Source organism: Paramormyrops kingsleyae, chromosome 2, assembly GCF_048594095.1.
Source record: "Paramormyrops kingsleyae isolate MSU_618 chromosome 2, PKINGS_0.4, whole genome shotgun sequence".
Taxonomy (NCBI): domain Eukaryota; kingdom Metazoa; phylum Chordata; class Actinopteri; order Osteoglossiformes; family Mormyridae; genus Paramormyrops; species Paramormyrops kingsleyae.
The window spans coordinates 8,271,961-8,299,704 of record NC_132798.1 but is presented as its reverse complement, the minus strand read 5'-3'; the positions used below and the strand labels follow the sequence as shown (position 1 = coordinate 8,299,704).

General features: G+C 45.5%; 1 protein-coding gene across 4 annotated transcripts; it reads left to right on the top strand.

Moving 5' to 3' along the window:
* Window positions 1-728: 728 nt before the first annotated feature.
* inpp5l (inositol polyphosphate-5-phosphatase L) lies at window positions 729-26,479 on the top strand. Of its 4 annotated transcripts, none has more exons than XM_023801010.2 (16): window positions 729-1,209; window positions 10,786-10,827; window positions 11,884-11,984; window positions 12,340-12,427; window positions 16,570-16,633; window positions 17,498-17,601; window positions 18,412-18,464; window positions 19,227-19,346; window positions 20,546-20,630; window positions 20,731-20,826; window positions 20,926-21,000; window positions 22,296-22,369; window positions 22,493-22,604; window positions 22,878-22,946; window positions 23,034-23,100; window positions 24,166-26,479. In XM_023801010.2, exons 1-15 carry the CDS (start codon window positions 1,150-1,152, stop codon window positions 23,073-23,075), a joined length of 1,185 nt encoding a protein of 394 aa, XP_023656778.1. In that variant the 5' UTR covers window positions 729-1,149; the 3' UTR covers window positions 23,076-23,100; window positions 24,166-26,479. The 4 variants fall into 4 exon arrangements, with proteins under 4 accessions (XP_023656778.1, XP_072560888.1, XP_023656795.1 ...); XM_023801027.2 differs by lacking the exon at window positions 729-1,209 and adding an exon at window positions 5,371-5,524; XM_023801019.2 differs by lacking the exon at window positions 729-1,209 and adding an exon at window positions 10,142-10,244.
* The last annotated feature ends 1,265 nt before the right edge of the window (window positions 26,480-27,744 follow it).

Below are 27,744 nucleotides of genomic sequence, written 5' to 3'. Positions count from 1 at the left end.
GAGGTAAAAGACCCTTGCTCCTCTTAACCTAGTACTGTGACTTTCAGTCCAGTATCTTTTCTTCGCTGGCAGCTTATGCACTGTTACGATCCCCAGTCTACGGTTGAGGATCGACAGAAAGGTAAAGGAAAGGGAGAGGGGAAGACGAGACAACCAGGGAACGGGAAAAGGGAGCACGGGAAACAAAGGGATCTTTTATTATAGTTTTTTATATTTTTTCACAGACACGTTAGCAAACACGAGGTGCAACAAACTTCGGGAGTGACCCAGGCCAAAATAACAACCAAAACAGCTAACGCACACGTCCCAAACTAAGCTAACTCTAAGGGTAACGAAAACAAGAGGAAACGAAATGACGAAGACTAACTCCCTAACCAAAACATCAGTAAACACCAGCGGCAACTGGTGAATGGAGCTTGGGCCAGAAGACTGAGGTGTCCTGTAGAGTGTAGACATATCCAAAACACTTACGGCCCTTAACATGCACATTTAAAACTTGCCATAAACTACCTTAAAATGACCGGTTATTACGACAAAATGACGGATGAATGCAATTTCATTATGCGATTACAGCTGCTACATCAAGTCTTCTTTGCGCTTTAGATCGTCCCTTCCACGCCGGTAGTCTCCTAACAATCCAGCAAGACTTCATTTGATCCTTCTGCGCTGGGTCTCGCGGAAGCGCGATCAGGATAAACACAGTACGGCGCAATGGCTGGGCGGAGCTCCGGCGCGCTACTAACGTAACATTAACAGCAGCAGCGCAGGACTCAGACGGGACGGTGGTGCGTTTAAATGCGGTAGACGCGCTGTGCCGGACTTAATTCTGCTGGGAACCAGGTCCGATTACTATGCGAGGACTAAAAGAGGCCCCTGTCATGTCAGTTCCTCGCAAGGTGTCAGCCTGAACAGAGGGAGCCTGGAGAGAAGCTGGGTTTCACTGCGCGAGGAGAAAACAAACAGCATGAGAACAACTAATATGTCTGTCGCAGAGGTTTATTCCGACTCAAGCGTTAGATAGTGTTTTATAGTCGTTGGCGCCAGACGTTCATCCTGCTGTTTGTATACAGATAAATTGTACGTGCGGGATAACCAGCACGTCTGCCACAATCATTCTCCTCGGACTATTTGTGGAGCTCGATCGTTATCATGGGAACCTACACTGACGTCCTGCTAGTCACTGCAAATGTCGGGTCACTTTTTGACAATGTAAGTATTCGGAAATTAAAACTTAACAGTCACCCATGGCTTATTGTTAAACACGGGATTGTTTAAATTAGGAAACGGTACCAGGGTTTAATGTAGATAGTGAAATGGCACTTTCATTCTGCAGTTTCCACGCGAGTGGTGTTGCGGAATTAATGCATTGAGCAATTCGTACATCATGGTCGGTGGTTGTCAGTCGCGTGCAGGACTTTAGTAAAAGGAGCGTGTCTTTTGCGTCTGGCCGAATAATCGATGCTGATGCATGAGATTGGAACGATTGCTTGTCAGTTATTTACATTACCAGCTTCAGAACGGCATCCATATTTCGTCTTGATAGCAATGACATATTTCAATTTAAAAACGCTAGCAATATGTCGTGAATGGTTACATACAACAATTTGTGAAATATTCGGGTTTTTCCCCTTTGAATATGTAACGGCACCGTGCCCCTCAAGCACCTACGTCCCGGGAGTGAAGTTTTTTTGTCCCCTCCTGTACACTCGTTAGCGTTGCGGGCTTGCTGTGGGTGGTGGAGGCGTAGATCCGCCGTCACAGCCACTACCTATCACAGCCGAGCTCTTGGGTCGTGTGTCTATTCAAATAAAGCAGGAAATTAAGGGCGCACCACGGCGCCTTAAAAGCCCCCGAGAAGCGCTGCCCACCGCTTTACTCACAGCGTTCTATATATGTATTCATCAATATGGAAAAAAATCCTGCAAATTTTATATAGATTTTGAGGATTTTAGAGCTTAGAGGAGTTTCAGATTACAGTAGCTTTTACGTAAGGAATCTATGGAATAATGCCAATAAAATAAAATGCAGTCCAAGAATTAGACGCAAATGTTACTGTGACAGGGGTATTGCACGGGTCAGTTTAGGCTTACTGTACATTTACCAAAGATCTCACTTGAAAACCGCGTCTAAGCTTTGGGCACAAGGCAGGGGACACCCTGCGCGGGATACCGGCTCATCGCAGGGCACAAAATGAAACTTAGTGACCCAAAACCCAGCACAGATTATAATAGCTTGTCAGTGGGGGCGATGCCTCCTGTTATGGAGAATGAGGTTGAATCAGAAGCTGCATCAGCCTTCACCCCAAGCCTTTGTCCATTTACTGTCCCGCTTCTTATAGGAGGCTTTTGAATAGGAGTAGGAAAACTTGCCGCGATCAGATGACAGGGACATACTAAGCAGGATTTTTTAAAATTATCTTTTAGGTGACGGATATACTCGAAGTGTTTATGGTCCTTTTTTTTTTAACACGTTTGACTGGTTCAGAAGCATGAAACCCACAACTATGGCCGTGTGAGTGTTTCCTAGGCTCTGGTGGTATAAAGTTTACACGTCGGCTTGTTGTTTGTTTGGGTGTCTCCTGCAGTGCGATGGCCGGGGTTTAACATGTGATTGCATGTGCCCTGTAATAAATCGCAATTCCATCCAGGATTTTAAATCGCCTTCTGTACTTTGCTTTCTGGGATGGGCTCCAGGTTCCCGTACATTTTTAAAAACAAGTGGCTGTTGAAAATCAATAGGATATAATTTATTTGAAATTGGATGGTTTGATATACACCCACAGCTAAATGGTGTACATTTACATTATGCTTCTCCAGTTAATACATTAAGTATGAAGGTTATATGTTTCCTTAAACTTCCCTATATCATCTGTATAATTTAACTTAGTGTTGTCAGCAGGTCCTGCGCAGTGTTTTACTGTAGAGTATGGCTGAAGTTCTCCAGACTAAAGTAGTTGGTTCATTTTCTATTCTGACATTAGTTCTTTTGAAGGCTTTTGAAAGTGTGTAAGAGTCTCTAGTTCACTAGTATGTAATGAACTTAAAAGAGAAGTCTTATATACCTTACACAATAGAGGTTGACGTTTTGATAGTAAAACATTGTCCAGTGTGCACTGCTTATCATGACCACAGTGGAAAAACTTGAAAGGAAAGAGAAGGTAAGTCAGTTTGCTCTCAAAGTTCTACACTGTCAAGATTACTGTAGCGTTGTACTTGCTATCTATCCATTGGTAAAGCCCTTTGAAAATCTGGTCTGTCCACTCAGTGTAGTACTTGACATAGCTGTTGGGATATAGCTGAAATGGTTAGTTCTTTGTTCATCATACCATCCTTTGTAAACTACTACAAGTATACCATAACTAAGTAGCCATTAAACAGAGCTCAGGTTAGAAATGTGATACCTTTTAACAACTGCATTCTGTTCTTAACAAACTGGAGACTAGTGTAATTATTCACTATAGTCCATCCATCCATCTATACATCCATCCAGCAAATGCAACTTTGTGATGAGCCTGAAGCCTGTCTCTGATTGCATAGGGTAATTACTAATTATAATAGGTACTTTATTGGTCCCCGTAGAGCCTGTCTCTGATTGCATAGGGTAATTATTAATAATAATGGATCTTTATGGATCCCCATGGAGAAATTTTCTTTATGAGTCTCCCATTTAGGTGAGAGCAAGCTGGCCACAAAGGGCAGCCATCCATAGCAGCGCCCAGGGAGCTGGGGGTTAAGGGCCTACAGACGTACTGGCTGGGCTTGAACCGGCAACCTTCTGACTGAGCCACACGCTGCCCCTGAAACCCAAGGCAGCAAACACCCTGGATCAGATGCTGGTATATGACAGGGCACAGAGTCACACACAGCAACTCGGAGACATCAGTCACTGTATTTTTATTATTATTATTGATTTGTCTGATGCTTTTATCTAAAGCAACATGCACTTGTGAAAGCAGGGTGAGAGGGTGCCTGCCGCAGTCAGGGTTAAGGCCCTCGCTCAAGGGCCCAACAGTGACATCAATCTGCCTACCATGGAAACGGTTGATCCTTCAGTAATGGGCGCAGAGTCCTGTCCAGCAGAGCCCCACACTCCTTCTGTTATGTATGATTTTGTATTGGGAGAAATATGAGAAGCCTGCAGGAAGCCCAAGTAATCTCCATCACTGTAGTACAGCGGTGGCGAACCTGATCCATGGATCCTCTCAATCAGCCAATAGTAAAGCAGCGGTTCTCAACTGCAGTGCTGGGGACCCAATGTTATTGGCCGATTGAGAGGTCATCCCAAAAACCCGCACCGTCTCTCCCATGCTGTAGCAAATGGTAAATGCTTACTTTCAGAACTCTCCCAGTTATGGCCAATATGAGCAGAGGTGCAGCATAAAATTATATGCAAAATTAGGCAGTGGGGTCCATGGTAGCATTTTGTTAGGGGCACAAAATTTCTAGGTATGATATATTTCTAGGTATGCCCTTTCTATGTATGATACATTTCTAGGTGTGATGCATTTGATGAAATCAAGGTTGCAGCAGGAGCATCTGCAAAGATGGGGCAGGAGCTCTGCTGCTCTCAGTCACAGGGTCCCTCTCCCTGGAGGCTCACAGTCCCTTGCCAGATGCCTTCCACTTCCGCCTGGGTGGACCCACTTTGTGTTCTGCCTCAGTTCATTTCAGAAGTTTCACTCATGTTTGATGGTTTCCCAGATTAAACGTGCTTTCTGGCTTCTGCTCGTCCAGCGCGGCAAGGGACTTATAGCCGGCATGCGTCTGACATTGTGGTCGTGAGACTGGAGACTTAAACGACATGGACGTGCTAGGAAATGATGGTCATAGTGAATCTCACGTTTCCCCTATTTTGAGGTAACTGTCTTATTTGGGATGAATCTCTTGCCATGTCTCGGCAGTTCTGCAGCTTGTGTGAAATTCTCAGCTGCCCACACATATGTTGCTATGGATAAGCTGACAGCATAATGCTTATCCCAAAGGCAAAACATTTAATCTAACAGTTTTTCTTAATCTTTAAGCACTAGTAGTCTCATTCTCCCAAATGGCACGCTGTGTTAACACTGTATTAACACTGTATTACAGTCTGTCAGGGTCCCTTTATGTACATCGTCATGCAAGGTTTTACTTTACTCCACCTGTGGATTCTGACCTATGACCTGTTTTTTAACTCCCTTGTTAATGCACTCACCGAGTACATGTAAATGTAAAAAAAACTTTCTAAAAAGCTTAAAAAAAAACACTTGCACACGATCGCTATGTGCATGACAGTGGGTAGACTGCGCTGAAAAGCAGGCAGTGGAGCAGGTGGCATTGCGGTGGTCCGTTTCCGCGCGTTGTGCTGTGCCCGTCTATCTGCGCCGGGCCGCACGAGTCAGTTTGTATGCAAATGTATCCTAAAGGAAAAGGGTTTGTAATTTAGGCGATGAGGAACGCAGTGGGTCAGCCGATATCACGGCGGCAAAACACTGTAAGGATGGGGACTGTAACCTCGGGATGGTCCCAGCTTTGCGTCAATGAGCAAGGTATGGTTATAGAGCCAGCCGTATAAGTAAAATCAATTTAAAGTGACAATACGTTGTCGCCGCCAATGCTGGGAGCCTCCTTTGTTTACTTATCACACAGAAATAAATGTAACTGTCTCTGTAAATAGCCGTCCACATGTACTGTTTGAAGTGTGACACCCATACAGACCCCGGGATGTCGCTTAAACTCTCATTCGGCGCCGCATTCAGAGTCGGGGTCACGTTCTCAGAGACCGTATTATGACGAGTTGAGCTACCTATCGAGACGTGCTATATACTGCTACGAACAGTTCCACCGTTTGGAGGTTAGGTTTTAGGTTTTTTTTTTTTTTTTTGGATTAACGTCCCTCGTTTGCGCTGCAGCGTAACAAAAGTCTGACTTATTCCCCGCATAGGCTCGGTTTTCCTTTGTTTGTTTGAACGTGTTGTTAAGGCCGTATTTATAGTTTGAGAGATTTCAACGAGACTCGCTCGTGGAAATTTGGCTTCGGGGCAGATTTTCCAGCTCCCGTATTGGTGCCATAGAAAATACGTCAGACCCCGCTGTAGATGTTAAGGTTTCTGTAAAAACAGAAAGGTTTCTTTCCCAGGAAGGGGAGTCAGGGCGGGGGATTTGTATGAAGAGACGCTTCCTAACATGGAAGTGTATGGGCCTTGGTCTATGCTTTCTCTGTCCCTCTTCCGCTTGTAGTGCGATGTCAGGATCCGGCTTGGTCAACAAGTTCAGACTTAATGTGAGATTGTGCGGTAAGATAACGGCGCTGAGCGTTATTTCACGTTTCCTGGCTGTTTTTGAGTTTGATCTACCCAGGTCAGCATTTTATTGGCGTCCTGCTGTATTTTTTCACTAGTTCTCATCCTCCCCAATCTCCATCCACAGCTGCTCTCTTCTTGCTTTCATTAATCTTAGACCAGTCTGTAGGCAGCTTCGTTTACCAGACGGCCACAAGATGTTAGGTGCACATTACCCAGTTTGTGTGTGCTTCACTGGCATCTTGTGTTAGTGGTTTTTTTTTTAGGCAAGGCAAACGTTAATGTTACGTCATCGGACCCATTAGCCAAACAACATGTATTGCAAGGCAAAAGTGTTGAAGGGGGGGTTGAGCGGGCCCCTCCCCACCTCGCAGTTCACGACCACAATCCAACTCTGGATAAGCAAAAACAGATGGACTGGGATTTTCCCAGCATTTATTAAAAGGTCATTCAGGTATTAATACTAATGTCAAGATAAACAGTGTTAAGCTCACTTAATGTCTCGCTGCAGAGCACTTTCTGTATGTTCATCCCCATTATCGTAATCATCGAACAAATAGTTCTATATTTTGTTTCCCAGACTACAGTTTTAAGCTTAAAAATAACATTATTATATTTATATATTTATCTAGCCCATAATTTCTGTGTGTTCTTTTCAGTGTTTTGTTTATTCATGTTTATTGAATTCCCTTCAGTACGGAGAACTTTTAAATATCTTTTGTAGCTGCTAAACACACTCATTATTAAAGCCATAAAGTTGTCTGCCTGCTACCTTTGAGTCTCCATTGAATGAGTGCTTGCGAAAATATTTAGGCTAAAATCTGGGTTTAGGATAATTTTGCATTGATTGACGATGCCAGATTGACTGCCTATAGGTGTGAGTGTGCCCTGCGATGGCTTGGCGGCCTATCCTTGGTTGTTCCCTGCCTTGCACCTGGGATTAGGCTCCAGACCCCCAGCAACCTTGAATAGGACAAGCGGTTACAAAAATGGGTAGAAAGCCATGCTGAACCTATTCAGATTACTGACTTTTGGGCATGACTATACACATCTCATTAATATTTTAGGCATACTACTAATCTGCTTATCGGATTGTGGGTGAATAATGCCCATGTAGTGCTGAAAAGCCAGCATCCATTATCTAAAGCCCTGCAATGCGATACAGTTTGTTGTCAAAATAAAATGAACTTAAAAGGTCAAATTTGATTTTCTGGAGGAAATTTAATCACTTATATTAACCGACCAGTTGGTAAACTAGTCGACAGAGTAATCTGTAGAAAAATAGTCATTAGTGGCTGCACTAAGTTGTGTGTGATTGACGCTTGTAAATCACAGTGAGGTATGATATGGTTTCTGTAGCTCTGTGAGTACTTAAGAGGTGAGTAACTTAAGCTAATTAACTGAGCTAGGTTTGCTAATTTTCTGGCTCTGTTAAGCATGTGGTGGGGTTATCTTCACTTTGAGGGTCAGGACTGGGGCTATAACCTGACCTCACTCTTTACTCTCTGGATAGGGAAGGTTTCCAAGAGCTCTTCGCTACTGAGTGACCTGCAGGGACTGGTGACCATATTATGAGTGTCTATTTCTGTGCCTGGGGATGTTGCTTTCCTCCTGTAGCTATGCAATATTGCTGGCATCTTGGCCCTTTAAGTCAGTGTTCCCACCCTGCTCCCCCGAGTCCCCTAGACCATCCACAGTACTGCTCTCACCCTGCCTGCTGTCCACGTTTCTGCTCCCTCCCAGCTTCTGGTGGGAGCAAAATCATGGACTGTCCAGGGGTCCCTGAGGACCGGTTTAATAGACACTGCTTTAAGTAACTCCTTCCTTACCAGACTGGTCTCGTCCCATTTGACTCCTCTTGGGGCCAAGAGGGGCTGGGGGTGCAGGGGTGGGACACTGATGGCGAAACGTGAAGCCGATGAGATGCTGCTTTGGTGGTTCTCCAGATGCCCATATCCCCATAACCATGCAAATGGAGTATGCAAACCAGCTGCCACCCCCTCACTTCCTGCGGCGGTGACACCGGTGCTGTGACCCAAACTGTCATGGTCAATACCGGCTTTCCAGGATATAGTTTTATTCCCCCATTTTTAACACAAGTGACATTAAAACTCTTGAGTTTTAACTCTGGGGAACCAATAGGGGTCCCTGTGCAGAACTGAATTTGATTTTGGTGTTTTTCAAGTCTGGATCAGTGTGGAAAGAGGAAAGAATGGAAATATTTTGTTTTTTCCAGACTACTGCAAGAAATTGCTCTGCTATGTTTTCTAAAAAGACATCTGTATTTACTTATTAATGTTTTTGATTAATTCACTGATGTGAGCTGATTGTCAGTGGCAGAATGTACACAGAGTACACACTGAAGAGCGAACCATGGAGCGGGGTGCATGCTTGGCGTTATCTATCTGTCAGGGCATGCTTGATTCATCTACAGCAAGGAATACAGATGTAGGCTTATTTGCAGTTTACATTTCCTGCATTTCCAGTCCCAAATATTGTAACTGGATGGCTATAGATCTCAAATGCGAATGGAAAGCAAAATGCAAAGTATGTGTAAAGCTGTCCCACATTTTGAACATGGGCGAGCGCTTGGCCACCTGGCGGGCAGAAGCATTGCCATCTAGTGGCTGCCAGTGGTAGATACTGATCAGGTCATGATGGACAATTTCCCAGAGAGGCATCATCTGAAGGAACACCGATTTGGCAAACAGCCTATGCCAACCTCCTTCACGCCCCCAACTGCTGCCCTTACAACTTTTACTGTCTTCACCCCCCTGTACAGTCTGGAATACAATGGAATTTTTCAATGGAAAGCAGAGTCATTTGTGCACAGCAGGTCCGGTCCCAAGTCCACAGGGAGTCTCCTTACCTACAGGGCAGGAAAACACGCTCTGTGTCCCTGTCACACTCTGTCTGGAGACTGCATCAAGGTGAATGACATGACGTGCATTTTTTTTGTGTTTCGAGTCCATTATTTTTTTAAAATAATACATTACATGCCTGCCAATATTGTATGAATCCCCTTTAATGTGAGTACATTTCCAGTGCATTGACATTAAATATACACATCTATACAAATATGTATAATTTCAATGTACACTATGTACAACATAAGAAAAATATACAGTTTTGACATTTTTGTATCTCAAACTCCAAAAATGTCTGGTGGGGTATCCAGTCAAACAAATGAGCAGAGAAATAAATAGGTTTTTAAATAATTAAAAAGCTTAATTAGTCACGTATAATTCTATGTTTGAAACCTTTAAACTCTTAAGTTGCAGAACACTGGTTTTAAAGCCATTAAGATAATTGAAAAACATTTGTCTGCAAATGTCCGGTGGCAAAAAAAAAGGGATATTTAGTTTTAAATTATATGTGTAAACTTGATATCAAGAACAAAAACGTCTGCAGGTATCCAAGCCGATGTCTGTTTAATTGAAATTAGCTTGAAAGACGGTTGGTGCAATTGCAATTAATATTACTAAATATTACTACAAATTGGAAATGTCTGATGCATTTTAGACACTTAAATGGTTACTTTATGAAGGTTTTCATTTGAAAAACCATCTGAAAAAAATTGTATTCTTTTTTTTTTATTTTGGTTCAGCCACCTTTTATGAAAACCTCATCTGTCATTCACCCGTCCACCTGTGCCAGCCTGTGGCAGCCTGTGCCAGCCTGTGGCAGCCTGTGCCAGCCTGTGGCAGCCTGTGCCAGCCTGCGCCAGCCTGTGGCAGCCTGTGCCAGTCTGTGGCAGCCTGCGCCTGTGATGCCATGCGTGGCTGCAGCTCCAAAGCCGTCCTGCGGCTGTTTATCTGGCTCCACTGCCCCCCGTTTGCTTCCCCGCCTTCCTTTCGCTGCTGGCCGTACGCTTGGGCCAAAGTAGATTAGTGCCCTTCAGACAGTGTGACAGAGGGCTGGTGGGGGCGAGGGGAGAATTTACCGAATGTCTGCATATCCTGATAAGGTATTTTGCTGTAACTTATTATTTGTGTCATTTCATGCAGTCATAAGCAGAATCCTCTCCGTCTCACTTCACTGCAACACTGCCGTGTGACAGTTTAGAATTTAGATGCAAGTAGATCAATTCTAATGTCATTTTTTTTCTTGTATTTTTTGTCTTCCCTTTGGATTTCTGCAGTCTCATGGATATAAGTTTGTTTTTATATTGTGCACATAGACAGACCTTTTGCAGTGGTTTTATCTCTAACTGTTTTCATTATAATACAATTCCAAGATGTTCTAAAGAGTTCTGTCCAGTCGTCTCGGTATAACTCTGTATTGGTCCTGTGTTTATGTGGATCTTGCGTGTTGTTTGATGTATTCTTTAGAATGGATGGTCTGTATCTAAAGATATCAGATGTATGAAAATCATCATAAATTTGTATTTATGGTAAAACGTCACGTAACTCACCCCCCTTTGGCTGATGATTTATGTATAATTCAGGTTAATTCAGGTTTTACTATGTCCTGTCCTGATTGTGTACCCGTGTCTCCTTCCTTCCCAGCTTGGAGAAATTGAGAGCGAGTGGCTCCGGGAATTCTTCACGGTGAGTTTGGTGTCTGTGCAGCTCTCCCCATTGAGTGGGGACCCATCAGTGTGGCATCCGCAGAGTAACCCGCTTGCTGGGTATTGCAAACCGCTTCCAGCAGAGGGTGCTGTGTTGATCATTTTTACACTGAGCAGCCAGTGTTTTCTTTGAGGTGTTGGTGTCTGGATTTGCTTTTGTGTTTGAGCAATTACTTTACAAAAGCTATCCAAGCATGAGGCTCTCTAAACAAATCAGGAAGCTTTTTAAATGTTGCCTCCAGGTTCTGTTTTTGAGTGTTTGGTTTAATGATTTATATATGGCTAATTGTCATTAGCCATATATAAATAACACATTACTCTGTAGGTCATTAATTAAGTAGAGGAAAAAACACAGTGTCTGATAGTAGCTTCATATTCATATTGTGTGCACGTGTTGCAAGTTTTCACCAAACGTCCATGGATGGATCTGTAAATATAGAATAGAATACACATTGATCCCGGACCCAATGTCACAGCGCCCCTGTCTTTACCTTGTTTCTGTTGTACCATTGAGCAGGTACCAGAATCCTGTTGCTTTAGGCATGATTTCAGCTGTATAAATGTGCGATAACTTTACATTAACTGTGCATTCATAATGTATTCGTAGAACATTCAGTGCACCTTCATAATGCATTCATAAAACATTCATAAGCAACATGAATGTATACCATAACATCATAACATACCTGAACAGGTTCAATAAACTTAACACTGTTAAGGTATGTTAGGATGTTAAGGTGTAGTTGTATGCTGCTTATGAATGCATTATGAAGGTGCAGTGAATGTTCTATGAATGCATTATGAAGGTGCAGTGAATGTTCTATGAATGCATTATGAAGGTGCACTGAATGTTCTATGAATGCATTATGAAGGTGCACTGAATGTTCTATGAACGCATTATAAAGGCATGATGAGGGTGCAGTTAATGTGAAGTGTGAAGTGTGAGTAAATGTGCATAGTTGCACCACCCGGTGCCGGTCTGCAGAGCGACCCGGTAATGTCACTCGGTCTGATGTGAGTTGTGGTGTCTCTGCAGACGGTCCAGACATATCGGCCTCGCTTTGTGGCCCTGCATTTCCAGGAGGTGGGGGGGAAGGAGTACATGTCCAACATGAGCCACACCGAGAATTTCATCTGGTAAGGGGTCCTTGGGTAGGGGCCACACGTGTTGTTGCTCAACAGCGAGTTCATTGCATCTCTTTGTCCTCAGAAACAATGTGCCGAACTTGTTTACCATAGTAACCAGGTTGTCTCGATTAGATCCTGTTCACACAACAGATGCATTGCAGTAATGTCACATAATATGATGTATGGCTTATGCTAACAACTGGGAAAACATTAGGGATGCGTGAAAATAACGGAACACAATCCATAAACAGAGGGGCTGCATTTTAAGGGCTGGTCTGTGTTAGTGCTAATAGCATTAGCATAAAATCAGCCATCATGGTACCAGCTGGCAACAGATTCTTTTGAGCTCTTTTGTCTCTCCCAGGAAAATAGAGTCAAGCGAGGAGATGAGGGACTTTGACAGAGTCTGCATCTACGTGGACAGTAACTTCAAGGCTGTGGACAGCTTCACGGTGAGATTCCACACCCAGTACTGCTCAGTGCTGGACCATTTGGATCCAGTAAAAGGACCTGCTGGTTTTACAAAGAAATACAGGAGTAGCCAAGATTGTGTCTCGTTCAGGTGTTTGAAGGCCTGTCAGGAACACAGAGGCCTGTGGAGGCTTTAGGTAACCATGGCGTTAATGTGAGTAGTGATGTGAAAAGTATCTCTGGCTAGATTATAACCTTTAATCAAATAATAACAAATTCATTCGTTTCATCAGGAGTAGATACACACAAGATTGTCACTGTTGAGTTTGAGTAAGCAAGACAAGACTGCAGCCTGTATAGATGCTTTAGAACGGTGTACAACAGAGGCAGTGAACTCCGCTCTTTTGAATTGTTTTGTAAAACAAGCAAACTGATTGCCTTGACTATCACCACTAGAGGGAGCCAGCAGTCTGGCATAAGCGTTGTACTTCTTACTGTTCTGCCGTGAAGCAGATTTTGAGAACAGGAGTTTGAAAAACAACGAAAGACAATGTAGCATTCAGTTAGATTTTTTTCTTCGCATTGTGGAGAGTTAATGGGCGGGGGAATTTGATAATTAATATCAAACATGAAATTCATCTTAATTTTTTGTCTTATGTTTCTTCATTAAGCTAGTCAGTAACGGGGCTGTCTAGTGACTTAATGATGATCCCTGAAAATAAGCGCTGAAGTTATGACTTAATAATAAGAGTGATTTGTTGTGTTTAAACCGCCCGTGTATGTAGCATAAACAAACTTATAAATGGTGAAATGTGTCACTTGTTGATTTAATTTACTGTTACATTGCTTTCCTGAATGTGACATTTGTGGCCACTAGGTGTAGTCTTGAGTAGAGACAGCTAAGAACTGTTAAATCTATCAAAATGCTCAACTTTGAACTTTTTTTTTCTATTTTTGACAATGAAAAAACATCTATAAATGGCAGAGTTGACCATTGTTGCCATAGCAGTCAGGTCCTAGACTTACTGCAAAGGTTTGTCTTTTCATTGCCAGACCTGCTTCAGACAGACGTGTCCTTCAGCTGGCTTGTTCCGACATCGTAGTACATGATTGGTCAAATGTTTTTTCATTGTTCTGTCTGGTATGGTTTTTTTTTTTTTTTTTAATTCGCTGTTTATGAACTTTCTTTTTTGGAACAGCGAATGGGTGCTGTAAAAACATAATCCATCCCTCTTCCAACCACTTATCCTGTCAGTGTCACGGGGGGCGTGGATCCTGTCCCTGCCAGCATACACCACAGGGCAGGGGGGGACCCAGCATGGGATGCCAGTTTCATGCCAGCTAACCGTCTTTGGACTGCTGGAGCAAAGCAGCATATCTGGATGAAACCTGCAGAATGCAGGGTGAACATGCAGAAGCCACATGAAGATGGGGAGAGGATTCAGACCTCCTCCTCTTGGGGTGTGAGGTTTATCTGTTTTGCTCTGTTTTGTCCAGTTTCAATTTCTTCAGAAAATGACTAATCAAAGTCTACACCTCTTTATGTAGCTGTGTCATTTTTAAACTGAAAAAATAGTGCTTTTTTCCCATTACAATTGTTTGCTCCTCTTTTCACCTGGAGGGTTTTGGATTCTATCCCAGGAGACTAATTAACATTTTATGAAAGCGCGCCAGTTTAAGCGAAGCCCAGTGACTTCTCCATTTTTTTTTTTTAATTGCTGAGGCATCAGCTTATTATCGGCAGCCTTGGCCAGGATCCTGGCCTCGATGGAAAGCAAACTATGCCAGCCTGGCTTGGCACCCGCAGGCCCCGTACCGCTCTGGCACAGCAGAGGGAACGTGGCGCCGAGGCTGTGCCACCCGGTAGCTTGGCTTCGTATGTCAGAACGGGCTGGAGAGAGCTTCAGCGTGGTCACACGGTTAGCCTGTGATGCCCGCTCTGTGTTCATGTTCGGCGGTGAGTGTGGTGGACCCTTGCCCCCAGGGGGGCTGACCGCGGTTGTGACTGAGTGTATCAGAGTCCGGAGCAACCTCAGGCTATCGTTTGAGGTTCCTTCTTTGTGAGGCGTTACCTCCATCAGGTTCAGTGCTGGCTTCCTACTTGGCAACCAGAGCACATGATTAAAGTACCACGTGTTGTTCTCGTGTTTGCTCAGCCCGCTGTGTTTGCTCGCCTTCTTCCGCCCCGCCGTCAGGCTCGTATGCCAAGACGGGTGCACGATGGCTGACTCGGCGAGCGCGTCCGCTTGGACGTGCGGTTGGAGCTGGCAGTATGCGGTTTGTGTGCTTTATGACTGCGTAGGTGTGATGCCTGGTTACTGAGGGGCCGCCGTTGGCTTGATGGCCGCAGCCTTGCAGGATTGCGTCTTGCGGGGCTGTCAGTGACCTGAGAGAGCTTGCCTGAATCTCGTGGTCGGCACTGCGCAGTGGCCTCCCCATCTGGCTCTGTGTCGCCCTGATTGGTTGGTACTGCTCTTCCTCATCCTCCTCATCAGCACTAAGTTTCCTTCCTCCTTGGCGCTCCGGTGCCACATGGGCACACACACGAGGCGTCAGAGGGCTCTGACATAGCTCCATCCCTCTCTAACCCATAGGTGATGCCTTCCCATCTTTCAGGGGTGGGGTCCCTCTCTGCGGGTCCTGGCACACCGGGACTTGGAGGGGGGGGGGGGCTGAGCAAAGTTAATAAATTTAACTCCAGATTAAAATTATCGATTCTCTCTCCCATTCACAAACGATAAATAACGCGGGGGGGGTTTGGACGGCCCAGACGATGCCCCACCCCCCCCCCCTGGAAACAAGGCCCCAGTCCCCCTCTCATCGTTCTCATTTCATCCGCGACTCCAGCATTGATTTTCAATTTGTTTAACTTCGGCCACAGATCAGCGCCTTTGCCGGGGCTGGGGACGGGGGGACGGGGGGGGGCGTCATGTGTACACAGGTATAAATGGTGTTTTGATAAAAAATCACTCGTAAGTCAATACATTTTTATTAAACTGCACGGTGGGCTGATTGATGAAGATGGGTGAGCCTGCTGTTGGGTTGTAAAAAAGGAGGGAAGGATTGGGTGAGAGGAATAGAGAGTAAAAAAGAGGAGGAGGAGAGGAAGGAGGAACAGGGAGTTTAACCCAAGACTGTCAAGCTTCATCTGAACTGTGGCTGCTTTCTCAAACCAAATTAAATTAGTAAATCCAATTAATAAGAATGAGTTAACCAGCTGGATAGTTGTTTTTCCACAAAGTTACTGACTTTTAACCTAAACTGGCTAGTGGCGGATTATCCGTCAGACTGAGGTTACCGCTCAGAAACTGCTGGGACCGTGGGAGTCGGCAGCCGAACGGAGAACAGACCCAGACTCCCATGCCCAGAAAGCCCCCCCTCGTGTCACTGTGGTCAGGGGGACAGCTTTGTCACATTACATGAGGATCATTTTGACCGTAAGATTAATCAGCCATTTTGTGTGTGTTAGGGGTCCCTCACCCCCACCCCCCCCCCCAGGGTTGTGAATGCCCCCACATCAGCCCAATCGCTTAATCCGTTTTAAATGATTTAATTTTCTGTTTCTATTGATCTCCGGGGGTGCGATTAATCAGATCAGTGAAGCAGGCAGTCAGTACATTAAAAAATTGTCAGGCCGTGTCAGTGGTGATGGTTAGGTAAAGTGTGGGTGTGTACTCTTCGGGGGGGGGGGGGGTGAAAAGGAGAGGGGTTTGGCAAGGCTGGGGGGGCTGACAAATGAAGAGGAGCTTGCCTGTCCGCACACAATAGCGTATGATCCAATTGCCCCTTCTGCAAATAACCTCAGTACTTTGAACCCTGACGCAGGACTTGGCTCTGCACAGGCCTTTTCAGGGAAGCTGCAGCTGAATCCTGTAAGGGCTCCAGTCGGGATTGCAGTGTGTCCCATAAAACATCACAGCAATTGGCAGAGGGGGGCGTGTTGTAACTGAGCTAGATCAATAACGTGAAGTTTGTCTTTAGTGTTTTATTATAGCTTGTAGCTTGCAAATATAGCTTCTTATCACAGGTTTATCTTCATAAAACATACAAACTGCTGTGTAATTTTGTTGTGTTTCTTATGGAGTCCATATTAGAATTTGTGTCAAACACATTAAAAAAAAGAGATACACATGCATGCATTACAAAGGTTTCTTTCCTTGTTTTGTTTGTTTGTTTGTTTTAGGCCCTTGGAAGCATGTACTTCATTCACAAGACCTTGAAGAACATATACCAGTATGATTTTAATGGTAGGTATAAAAAATTATATTTGTCCGCCAGCCATTCATTAAAAAGAGAATTAACCCGTTTATGTTAAAAAGCAACCTCCCGTTGTTGTCCGCTCTGGTTAAAAATCGGCTTTGGTGATGTCATGGTTGGCCTCTCCCAGTGCCTTTGGTGATGTCATGTTTGGCCTCTCCCAGCAGCATGTGCAAACACTGCGTCTGACCGCTAGCAACACAAACACAAATGAGGCCTCAGCGCCTGGACTGGAGCAGTATTTACATTATTCATTCACCTGAAAGCTCTTATCCTTAAACGATAGGCCAGCCCTTCAGCAGAATGTACACGAGAGAGAAACAAATTTAGCAGCATTGTCGTTAGTCAGATGGCTACATGCAAATCACACCACCGGTGCCATTGCCTCACCATGCTTGAACTGTTCATTTGAACGATAATAATTGCAGTGAATGGATTCAATAGGCAAACCGTGAAGGACTGAAACTGTCTTCTAACTTCTTTTCTAGTTCTAAATATTCTCGAATGTTTACTTCTTATTCTCCCCTCGTTTGACAAGATTTATACATCTGGGGGAGGGACAGAACCAAGTGGGCATTAAGCAAATGCCGTTAACAAAATCGTTTTCCCGATGCACAGTCCAGCGGCACCACAAGTACCTGAAATGAATCAGACGATAGGAGAGCCTTAAATCTCCCAATGATGCCGTTCTGTCCAGCCTGTCGTGCCTCCGGATATGGTCCGTAGGCAGCTAATGGGCCGGTTATAGATCTGTTTATCATCTATGTGGCGTCCATGAGTGCTGCATTAGCTTATTGATTGGTGTTTGCATGTTTTTTCGCTCTTTTACCCCCCTCCCCCACCCCAACCCCCAGCGAAGGAATTCAAAGCCGTGTCGGGGCACAACAGATACGTCGGCTCCCTAGATGGGGTGACGATGATAGAGAAAGAAAAATTCCCCAAGAATTTCTGGCCAGATGTAAGTTTGTATGCCGGTGGGGGGGTCAAGGGTTTCTCCGGTGTTCCGGGGGGTTTTGGGGGAATTTCTGGGCATCTGGGAGTCAGCTTTTATTGACCTTTTCACCACTTAGAATTCTGGATCTGTGTTCCTTTAGGAATTTTCCAGTTTCGCACTCAGCCGCTTAGCTTGTGCTTTTACTTATAGATCCTCACAACATTCACCTGTTTGTACTGCAGAATGGCTTAACAAATTGAGCCCTTACAGGAAGCTACAGTCAAACTCAGGCCCCCGAAATTACGATGCTGCTTAATTCTACGGTTCATGGGATCTACAGACACCTACATATGAGCTGTCTGATGACTGTCCACATGCTAAAAGATATCTGTTATTAAAAAAAAAAATATCGGTTATTAAAAATGATGCGTGGCTCTGCAGGTTAGATCTCTGTGCCTCGGAAGGTCACCGGTTCGAATCTCGTGGCCGGCAGAGTGATGTCACCATCGGCCGTCGAGCATGGCCCTTAATCCCATGTGCTCCGCGGACTGGCTGGTCCTCCTGTATCGGTTGTACTTCACTTTGGATAAAAATATCTGCTAAAAAAAGAAATGTCCGTCAGTTTTAATGGTAAACAAATGGATGGAGAACAGCATGAAAAGACCATAAGCAAAAGTGTCACAAATGAGATTCTCTTCACTGGGGTTTTCTAAACTCTTGATCTTGTCCTGTGTTTTGCACTCTTGAGTATTTTGATATCTATACATAACTGTGGGAGCTGGTCACTAAGCCTTCACAAGCGCTAGTTTCTAACCTTCTTGATTCATCTTGCAGTTCAAGTGGTCCAGGAAAGGATATATGAGGGCGCGGTGGATCATCCACAACCAGTAAGTCTCACCCCGAGTGCTTTGGGGTGTCGTCTGGTGGGAGCTCGCGTCCCCAACACGTGTCAGCAAATGTGCTGTGCGACTGCACGTACAATAGCCACTGTTTGCTCTCTCATGTCCCCCTCCCCCCTCCTCGCTGTGATGAAGGGAGCCCAATTCCCAGAGTGCTGCTGGAGTCACTCTAGTGAGTCAACACTGTGCCTCTCAGATGTACATTAATCGTCACCAGGTGGCAGAGAGAAGAGGAAAAAAATGAGGGAACGCCAAGCGGGGGTGACTAATGTTCCCGTGTGGGCGTGGGTGGGCAGGGGCTATTTAACCTGTGCTGCAGCCCCCCCGAGTGCAGGGGCTGCAGGGATAGTGGCTGTTAAACCAGCTGTCCTCAGGACCCTGGGCCTCCCACGCAAGTCGTGTCTTGCTTGCACTTTTACCTACTGAAAACTTCCCCTCTGTAGTCCCTGCGGTTTCATTTTGTCAAAATGCCCAAAAGCATAAAACAGAGGCATGCAGAAGGCAGCGCCGTGGGCTGCACAGGTGGCCTGTGCTCCTTTCATTTTCGTTTTTTTGTTTACTGATAAACTCTGTTTATGACAGGAATCTGTTTATGGCAGCTGCTGTCTTTAGATTTTTATTATTTTACAGTCACCGTAAGATAAGCTTTAAGCTTTAAGCTTTAAGATGCAGCCGCGCTCAGCAGCTGCCTGATATTGGGCGGGGGGGGGGGGTCCTCCCAGTGTCCGTCTAACCTCGCCGTTCACGCAGGGGCCTCGACCTGGTCAATGTCCACCTCTTTCACGACGCCTCCAACCTCATTGCCTGCAACTCCAGCCCCTCCATCTACTCGGCCAATCGCAGCAACGCCCTGCGCTACGTCATTGACAGGTATGGGGGGGGGGGGGGGACTGGTCACTTTTATCACATTCACTTTATTATATTATATTCTGCATGACATTCTAGGCTTCGCCAGTGTTACGGCATCTGGCCCTGTGGGTTGGCCATAAGGTTGTTGGTTCTAATCCCTTGGTTGGCATTGTAATGTTACCCTTGGGCCTTTGAATGAGACCATTATCCCCAGCTGCCCTAGACACACTGACCTGGCTTTCTGATCCTCACTTGTACATCTCTTTGGACAAAAGCATCTATGACATTTGTTAATGCACATTTATTATGTTACATTTATTGCAATACCAGTTACTAACTGAAGAGCTTAGGATAAGTAACATTTTCCAACCTGTTGACTGAGTCACAACCAATGTGAGTAGCTTTCTTGAGCAGTTCTGCCTTGGTCTGCTCGTCTGACTGCTCTTCACCATCCTCTTTGCTTACTGACTGTAGGTATTCCTCTTTGCTTACTGACTGTAGGTATTCCTCTTTGCTTACTGACTGTAGGTATTCCTCTTTGCTTACTGACTGTAGGTATTCCTTTGCTTACTGACTGTAGGTATTCCCCTTTGCTTACTGACTGTAGGTATTCCTCTTTGCTTACTGACTGTAGGTATTCCTCTTTGCTTACTGACTGTAGGTATTCCTCTTTGCTTACTGACTGTAGGTATTCCCCTTTGCTTACTGACTGTAGGTATTCCTCTTTGCTTACTGACTGTAGGTATTCCTCTTTGCTTACTGACTGTAGGTATTCCCCTTTGCTTACTGACTGTAGGTATTCCTCTTTGCTTACTGACTGTAGGTATTCCTCTTTGCTTACTCACTGTAGGTATTCCCCTTTGCTTACTGACTGTAGGTATTCCCCTTTGCTTACTGACTGTAGGTATTCCTCTTTGCTTACTCACTGTAGGTATTCCTTTGCTTACTGACTGTAGGTATTCCTCTTTGCTTACTGACTGTAGGTATTCCTCTTTGCTTACTGACTGTAGGTATTCCTCTTTGCTTACTCACTGTAGGTATTCCCCTTTGCTTACTGACTGTAGGTATTCCTCTTTGCTTACTGACTGTAGGTATTCCTCTTTGCTTACTGACTGTAGGTATTCCCCTTTGCTTACTGACTGTAGGTATTCCTCTTTGCTTACTGACTGTAGGTATTCCTCTTTGCTTACTGACTGTAGGTATTCCTCTTTTCCCCCCAGAATATCCGACAGCAGCTACACGTCTCTCCCCTTCTTCCTCTTTGGGGATTTTAATTTCCGGCTGGACACGTTGAGCCTGGTTCAGGTACGGCTATGGTCCGGCAAGCATAGGGCGGGCCGCATGCATGGGGGGGAGGGGCTTCCAGGCCTGTCAGACATCTACGTTTCCTCTGATGTGTCCACAGGCCCTGGCCCGGTCGGCGGAGGTCCAGACAGTGAAGAAGGACAGCAGCAATGAGGTGGAGAAGATCATCTGTGAGGACAAGGACGATGACCACAGGGTAACCCCTCCCGCAGTGCCCCCACCCCAGCACCATCTACGCACTGAAGGCCTCTAAGCGTCTCCATGACCCCTTCCTCTGTCTCTGTGGCCGCTTTAGGTACTGCTCCACATCGAGACCAAGCAGTTCGCGTACCTGCACCAGGCAGTCTTCAGAGAAGACAACGGTAGAGAGGTATGGGGGGGTACGGGGGGGGGGGGGGCGGGTTGTCTAGGCCAACTCTCCCTTCACCTTGTGTCATAGCTTTGCCATGTTCACCTCACATACACTGATTTTTCGTCACGTGGGCCGTGGGCAGAAAAATAAGACTCCAGTATGCCCTCTATACTGGATAAGGAGTCTCACTCCATCTCTTACCTGAGCACATTGGTCATTTAGGAAAAGTCCAACATTATGCAGAAATAACAGCAGTGCTCAGCCATTTATTGCTTATTTATCTCTCCTGTAAATGACTCCTATATAAAATATTTTCATGTTGGAATAATCAGGCAAGCAAACCCGGCAGAATGACCTCCCTGCATTTCTAACATTACTTCTATATCACTGGTCAACACATTTTTACTTTATCACACAAATCGAAATCATATAGGATATTTTGTAGGATACTTTATACTGTATGTGTATTTACACTAGACATATGCTCTATAAGCGATTTATCTAAAATATATAAATGTATGATTTTCTGCTGTACTTGGGCCCCGGAACGTCCCTCTTTAGGGACCAGCAGAAGTCAGCCAGCGTACTGGGCTTGTTTTGATGCTGTTTTTCCATATCAGAAATAACCTGATGAAATGTACAAACATGTCACAGCATGCAAACTCTGTCAAAACAGACTTGTAGTACCTTGCCCTCTTCTGTGAAGTCTTCAAAATGTTCACAGATGGGAATAAATCAGTTTTAATAAATTAATGTACCTGTACAATCATAATAAGGAACTATAAGGATACTATCGATATTGCCTAAAGATGACATTACTCAAAAACTGTGTGATAGCAAAATTCTGAAATCAGCATAATGCCGTAGGCCTTAAATAAGACGCCCCTTAGTTGTATCGTAACAAAATCTTTGTTCACCAGTGAAATCTTTTTATCATGCCAATATCACCGTCTCTTTCGGCTTTATGCTGTCTGTGCCGTTTTTGCACCTTGTCTGTCTTGCACTAAATGTATTTTCTCCTGCTCTAAGCATCTGGCAGCCGTATGCATAGTCATTTCCTCCTGGGATCAATAAAGTTAATTTAATCTAATCTTTGAATGTCTCTCTAAATTGTTAACTACCTGCAGAGGTGGAAAGTTCAGGTCCAGAAAGTAGAAATCCAGACCAAGGTGTTTCACCCCACCAGCTCAGTACTCCCAGTAACTTAGACTGTGAATCTTTATACTTAAATGGTTGGTTGAAACAAAAATCTTCTTTCTACTTTCTAGACCTGAACTTTCCGTCTCAGACTGTATGTTTTTTTTTTCTTGCAGCTTCTGAAGTATGATAAGGAGGTGATGGCATTCCATGATGTCCTCACAGAAGAGGACATCACCTTCCCGCCCAGGTGCGTAACTCTCTGAACCGTAGAGCCCCTCAGCCCTCACCCAGCCCTTCCCGTTAACTCTGTGCGTGTGTGTGTGTGTGTGTGTGTGTGTGTGTGTGTGTGTGTGTGTGTCGCTTTACCCAGTTACCCCTACAGTGAGGACTACACTAAGCCCACGCAGTACATGAACACGCGATGTCCCTCCTGGTGTGACCGGATCCTCATGTCCCACACGGCCCGCGACATCATGCACAGGGTGAGTGGCCGTGACCCGGAACGAGGGCTATTACTGCAGGCCTTTGTCCCATATGAGACCTGTCACTCACTCAGGGCGACACGTGTCATCTAGTTATTTATGGCCTGCCTGCTATCTATCTTTCTTTTTTTCTTTTTCCAATCTGCTTCCCTAAACTCCATCCTTTGTTAGAGGACGTATGGTATTTCTCTCTCCCCCCCACGGGGCCTAAAGTTCAGCCATATGTTCCACGACCTGCATATCGGTAATGGGAGTGTGTGCGTGTCCTTGCAGGAGGACGGCAGTGAGATGGGCATCGTCTACAACACTCTCGGGCCCACGGTCTGCATGGGGGATCACAAGGTGAGTGGCCTGGCGTTTTCCTTGGACCCTGCTCTCCGGCTCCGTGCGGCATTGAGGCTCTGACATCTGTTCTCTACTCCTCTCCAGCCCGTTTTCTTGTTCTTCACACTGAAGACCAGCAGACACTGAAGACTGGCCGGCGGCCCCCCTGCAGGTGGGAGGATCACCTTCTCCCCGTCGCTTCCATGACTGTCACAGCGTTTGCTCCCCCCCCTGGCACACAGTCCCCCCACCCCCAGGGGTCAGAAACGGTCTGTTTAGGTCACAGGCAAAGTCATTCAAAGCTTTATTGTCATCTCAGCCATGTACGATAGAGAGCAAGACAAAATCACATTCCTCCTGAACCAAGGGTGCAACATCCATGACAGGACAGACGTTATAGAGCTAAAAACAATTTACATTATGTTAACAATTGAAGGGGACAAGAAGCAGATGGAAGAAGGTACCTATATTTTCTAAGAAGCCCTGCACATTGGACAATGAATATGTTACGCTGCATAACACTGGGAAATGAGTGCATGGAAATGCTGGCCACAGTTTGGCAGGAGGTCTGCAGGAATCCTTCAGTTTCTCTCCTGGTCTCCTGAGGTTCTGAGGCTAGTCAAGGTCTGACTTCTAACTTCTAACGCTCCTCTGCAAACATACCTTACATATATTTATAGAATTCCCCATTTCACTCTTTTAAACTCCGCTGATAACCTTGAGAGGGTGTCCCAGCAGTGTTTACTGTTCGCCGCGGGAGGGGGGGGGTGTTGCGGCCCGGTGTGAGGTCGCTGATGGATGCATATTGAACGTCCTGCGGCCGCCGCTCTCCCTGCCCCCGGCGCGGTGCTCTCGGCCCCCGCTTCATTAATTACTCGGTGCTTCACTGGCGGCCTAGCGGAAATTTATGGCGTGGTGCCGCGTATCGGCATTTTCACTGCCGGGATTCTGTTTCGGCACCATTTATGGTCTTTCCATTGCGTGCTACACTCCTTTATTAAGAGCAATCTCTCCCCCGAAGCCGACAATGATTAAAAGGCGTCCGTCGTGCACGGGAGGGTCCTGCTTCTGTCAATTAGCTTTTAATTTAACGGGATCGGCCTGTCCTGGATTGCTGCTTGTAGCGTCGCAGCCCAAAATAATCAGAATGTGATTGTCGGAGCATGTTCCCAGCATGATGCATAGGCGTGTAGTTTTAGCTTTAGCTGACAGCAGTTTCATCCCGTGTGCTGTCCAGGTGACGGGGATCGGTCAGCCTGACCTGGGCTACATCCTGGAGGTCAACTTGCCAGCCCCCCGGGACCCCCTCTGCCCACCACCAGGGCATGTATGACCAGACCATTTGCACTGTGTAGCACAAGCATTACACTGGCTATGTCCACGTCCCCCCTGTCCCAGCTGACACCTCTCACAGCTGCAGCGCCGGCATGTCATTCCTGCTCAGCACGGACACCTGCTGCACTGGTACTGTGACTCCGCCCCCCCCCCCCCCGCCCACACTGAGTCGTGACCCTCTCCACACCCGGGACTCTCTGATTCCCACTCCAGCTTCACTTCCGTCATTTATGCAGCTCTCATCAGCGGGGTGTGTTCCTGGGCAGGTGCATCCCTCAGAGCGCCGGGAACGTTCTGGTAACACGGGTTCCTTGACCGTTCTGCCACCTGCTGCCGTGTCTTGCTGTTTCTGAGATGCAGTGATGGAGCCCGACGATCTAATAGCCAACAAAAAAAAAGTGAAAGAGCACACATCAAAAAAACTCAACTTTTATTGTATTAATTTTTTTACAGCATATAATGTGCAAAGGGCAGCGTGTGTGAAACAGTAGCGATGTTCCTATGGCCCCCCCACCTGTACTCTGATCCCTCCCTCTCTGAGGATTCGCCGCGGTGGGATCGCTGGCCCTTAACTCCGTATTCCCCATCGTCTCGCCTGTGACCTTAAACTGCGAGCCCTTTCTGTACGCTCACTGCTCACTGCGCATTATTCCTGTGTTAACTGCATGTGTATCATCACTGTGGGGGGGGGGGGGTGTACTTCATCTTCATCAATATGCTTAACTTCAAGAACATTCACCCCCACCCCCTCTGTCTAAGCCGTAACCTGATGGGACCAGTTGTCTCTGTCATGGTGAAGGTGTCTCTTTGCCGCCTGAATCGATACGGGATGTTAGAAACGACTGGGGACACATTTACAACTCCATCGCCTTTGCCTTGAATATTGAAATCCTGGCCCGACTGTAAAGGAGCACCTTCCGTCTCTGGCTTTGGAGCCAGTGATTCGGCCCTACAGCAGTGGCCCCTGCATGCTTACACTCTTCTCTCCTTGCTCCGGCTCAGTCACCTACCCCTCTGCTCTTATTCAGTCTTACTACCATAAAGTGCTTCGTTCCATAAGCTCTCGTCTTGCACTATCTGAACGAGCGATGACCGCCGTGCTACAGGAGGACACGGCCATTTATTAAGAAGCTCCTCCTTGCAGACCTTAAAGAGCTTCAGTCATTTTCTGATTTCATTTGGTAGATGCTTCCCTTTCTTGACAGGGTGACGGGCCTGGTTCTCTGGTTCTCTAGTTCTCTGGTTCTCTGGAGCCTGCAGGTAGCTTTTACTCTGGCTGTCTTCGCTCCTGTTTGCCGATACCATTTTGCTGAATTCACTGCCTCGTTTCTGGTGTGAAGAACGTGCATTTTCTTCATGGGTGTGGTTTGCAAAGCATTTCCCTGCCAAGCCAGAAATGTATGTTTAACATTTCCCACACCTAAATGTAGACTATAAATATTTAAGGTGGCTTAGATAAAAAAAAAAAAATCTATACACACGAAAGCACAGGTACACACACATACAAATGCATTTTATCAAGTCACTGGTATAACCAAGATTTATGATATTTTATTGACGATGAATTTTACCATTCCTTATGTTCTACGATTTTAAAAAAATTTTAACAACTCACCTGTACGCACTAATGGTGTGATCCTTCAGAGATCATGACTCATCTTAGAATTAATATGAAGCAAAGCTCAGTGAAACCTGTAAAACCTCTTTGTAAATTTTTTTTTTTCCTACATTAAGTGCTAAGAGATGGTAAACATTCATTCTCGGGCCCGATTTCCTCCACCTACCGTTGGGTTTTAATGAGTGGAAGGTGCAGTTGATGTTTTTTGCTTGATGCGTTAATCAGTTGGATATGAATTAAGTGCTGCTGGTATTTGGAATAAGAGACTGATAGGACAAGAAACCGATGACTTAGTACAGCTAAAATATACATCTATTACACAGCATGTAATAAGGAATATGAAATGTGTTGACAATCGATAATGTGTGTTGTTAGTATATGCAGGCTAGTAGCCATTTGTCAAATGCGTGTTTGCAATTGTGTTTATCTGTATATTTTATATGTATACCCCCTGGGAAATGCTGTAGAGTTCACCATTAGAAGTGTGATATTATTAAGCAAGAAGTACTGCTGTAGCTGTACATTTGTTTAAAAAATAAACACTACATTTATGTAATAACTTAAACGTTTGAACTGTCATAAACTGCCGTTTGTGAAATGCACGAGTGCCGTGTCTTACTATGTCCTCATTCTGAGCTTGTGTTTGTGTTTTCAAATGTTCTCTCTGTCTGTCAGCATCCCGGTGGCTGAGTTGGTATCCCACACAAAGTCGGAGCAGCATGTTTCGTGATGAAGCAGATCAGGTTGCAAACACACTGAGGTTCGCTCAGATGCGACAGTTCGGGTCCCTGCCTTCCTGTTCCTTGGGGTTCAGGGCTACATGTGACCGCTTGTAGAACATTACTTGTCTGCTAGCTATGATCTGTTCGGTGGCACCAAACGCTAAACCCAGACTGCGCTTCCTTCCCAGGTGCTTCCCAGACACCAAAACTCATTCGCAGCTCTTCGCCCCAGACCTGTGGGTAGACACTTTTTTGCACAGCCGAGAGTTTTCGACTAACTTTCTAACTAATGTGGTTCACGTCTCACGGCATGACCACCGGTCGATGGGCTCTAAGGCGCAAACGGATGAGATATTAAACATGCTTTCGCGAAGGTGAAATGGAACCGGTGTTCTGGACCGTGGGAGCTGCGAGACGTGTGAGGATCGATATGGAAGAAGAAAAAGCTGGACAGAATTAGGTGTCTCAGAATCTGATCCTGGCCGCTGTCCGAGGAGATAAATGCTGGCCTGATAGAACAGCTTCAAATTTATCTGCGGTGCCCAAAACCTGACTGCAGCTCTCTGGAGGAAGCCTTGTCCAAGGACACAGGTTTGGTTTGACCGTTGGTAGGGACCACATCAGCCCCGAATCCCCCCACCCCAAAACACAAAGGGCACTCCCACAATATTGATAGGGTCATGTCCATACCCTAATCTACACCCTTGATGCTGTCCCTCTAGATCTAGGTGACCTAGATCTTCCAAAATGAAAATGAACAAATTATAATAATCTGACCCACGTCCCATAGTTATTACATGATGTTCAGGATGCAGTCAGTCCTTTGTCCTTTGTATCCGCAGGTTCCGCATCAGCAGATTCCACCAACCACAGATCGAAAATATTTGGGGGGGGGTAAGCATTCAGAAAGTTCCAAAAAGCAAAACTCGATTTTGCCGCGCTCCGAGCTCTACATTGAAAGTATAATTTGGGTTGTCTTGGCAGATTTGGGAGCATCTGAAAAGTAACGTGGCTTCATTCATCCCCCCCCCCCAGCATTTCGGTTTGCCGTATTTTTGAGGCTGAATGCCAGAAACCCGCTTCATTCTCGTTTGCTCACACTGCTTTATTGTGCCGAGTTCTTAGAGTAGGTTTTATTTTA

Excerpts from the sequence above, each read along its gene's own strand:
- inpp5l (XM_023801010.2), top strand. The coding sequence starts at position 1,150 with ATGGGAACCTACACTGACGTCCTGCTAGTCACTGCAAATGTCGGGTCA. Across the intron at positions 20,631-20,730 it reads ACACGTTGAGCCTGGTTCAG|GCCCTGGCCCGGTCGGCGGA; the intron begins GTACGGCTATGG and ends ATGTGTCCACAG. Across the intron at positions 22,605-22,877 it reads CCCGCGACATCATGCACAGG|GAGGACGGCAGTGAGATGGG; the intron begins GTGAGTGGCCGT and ends GTGTCCTTGCAG.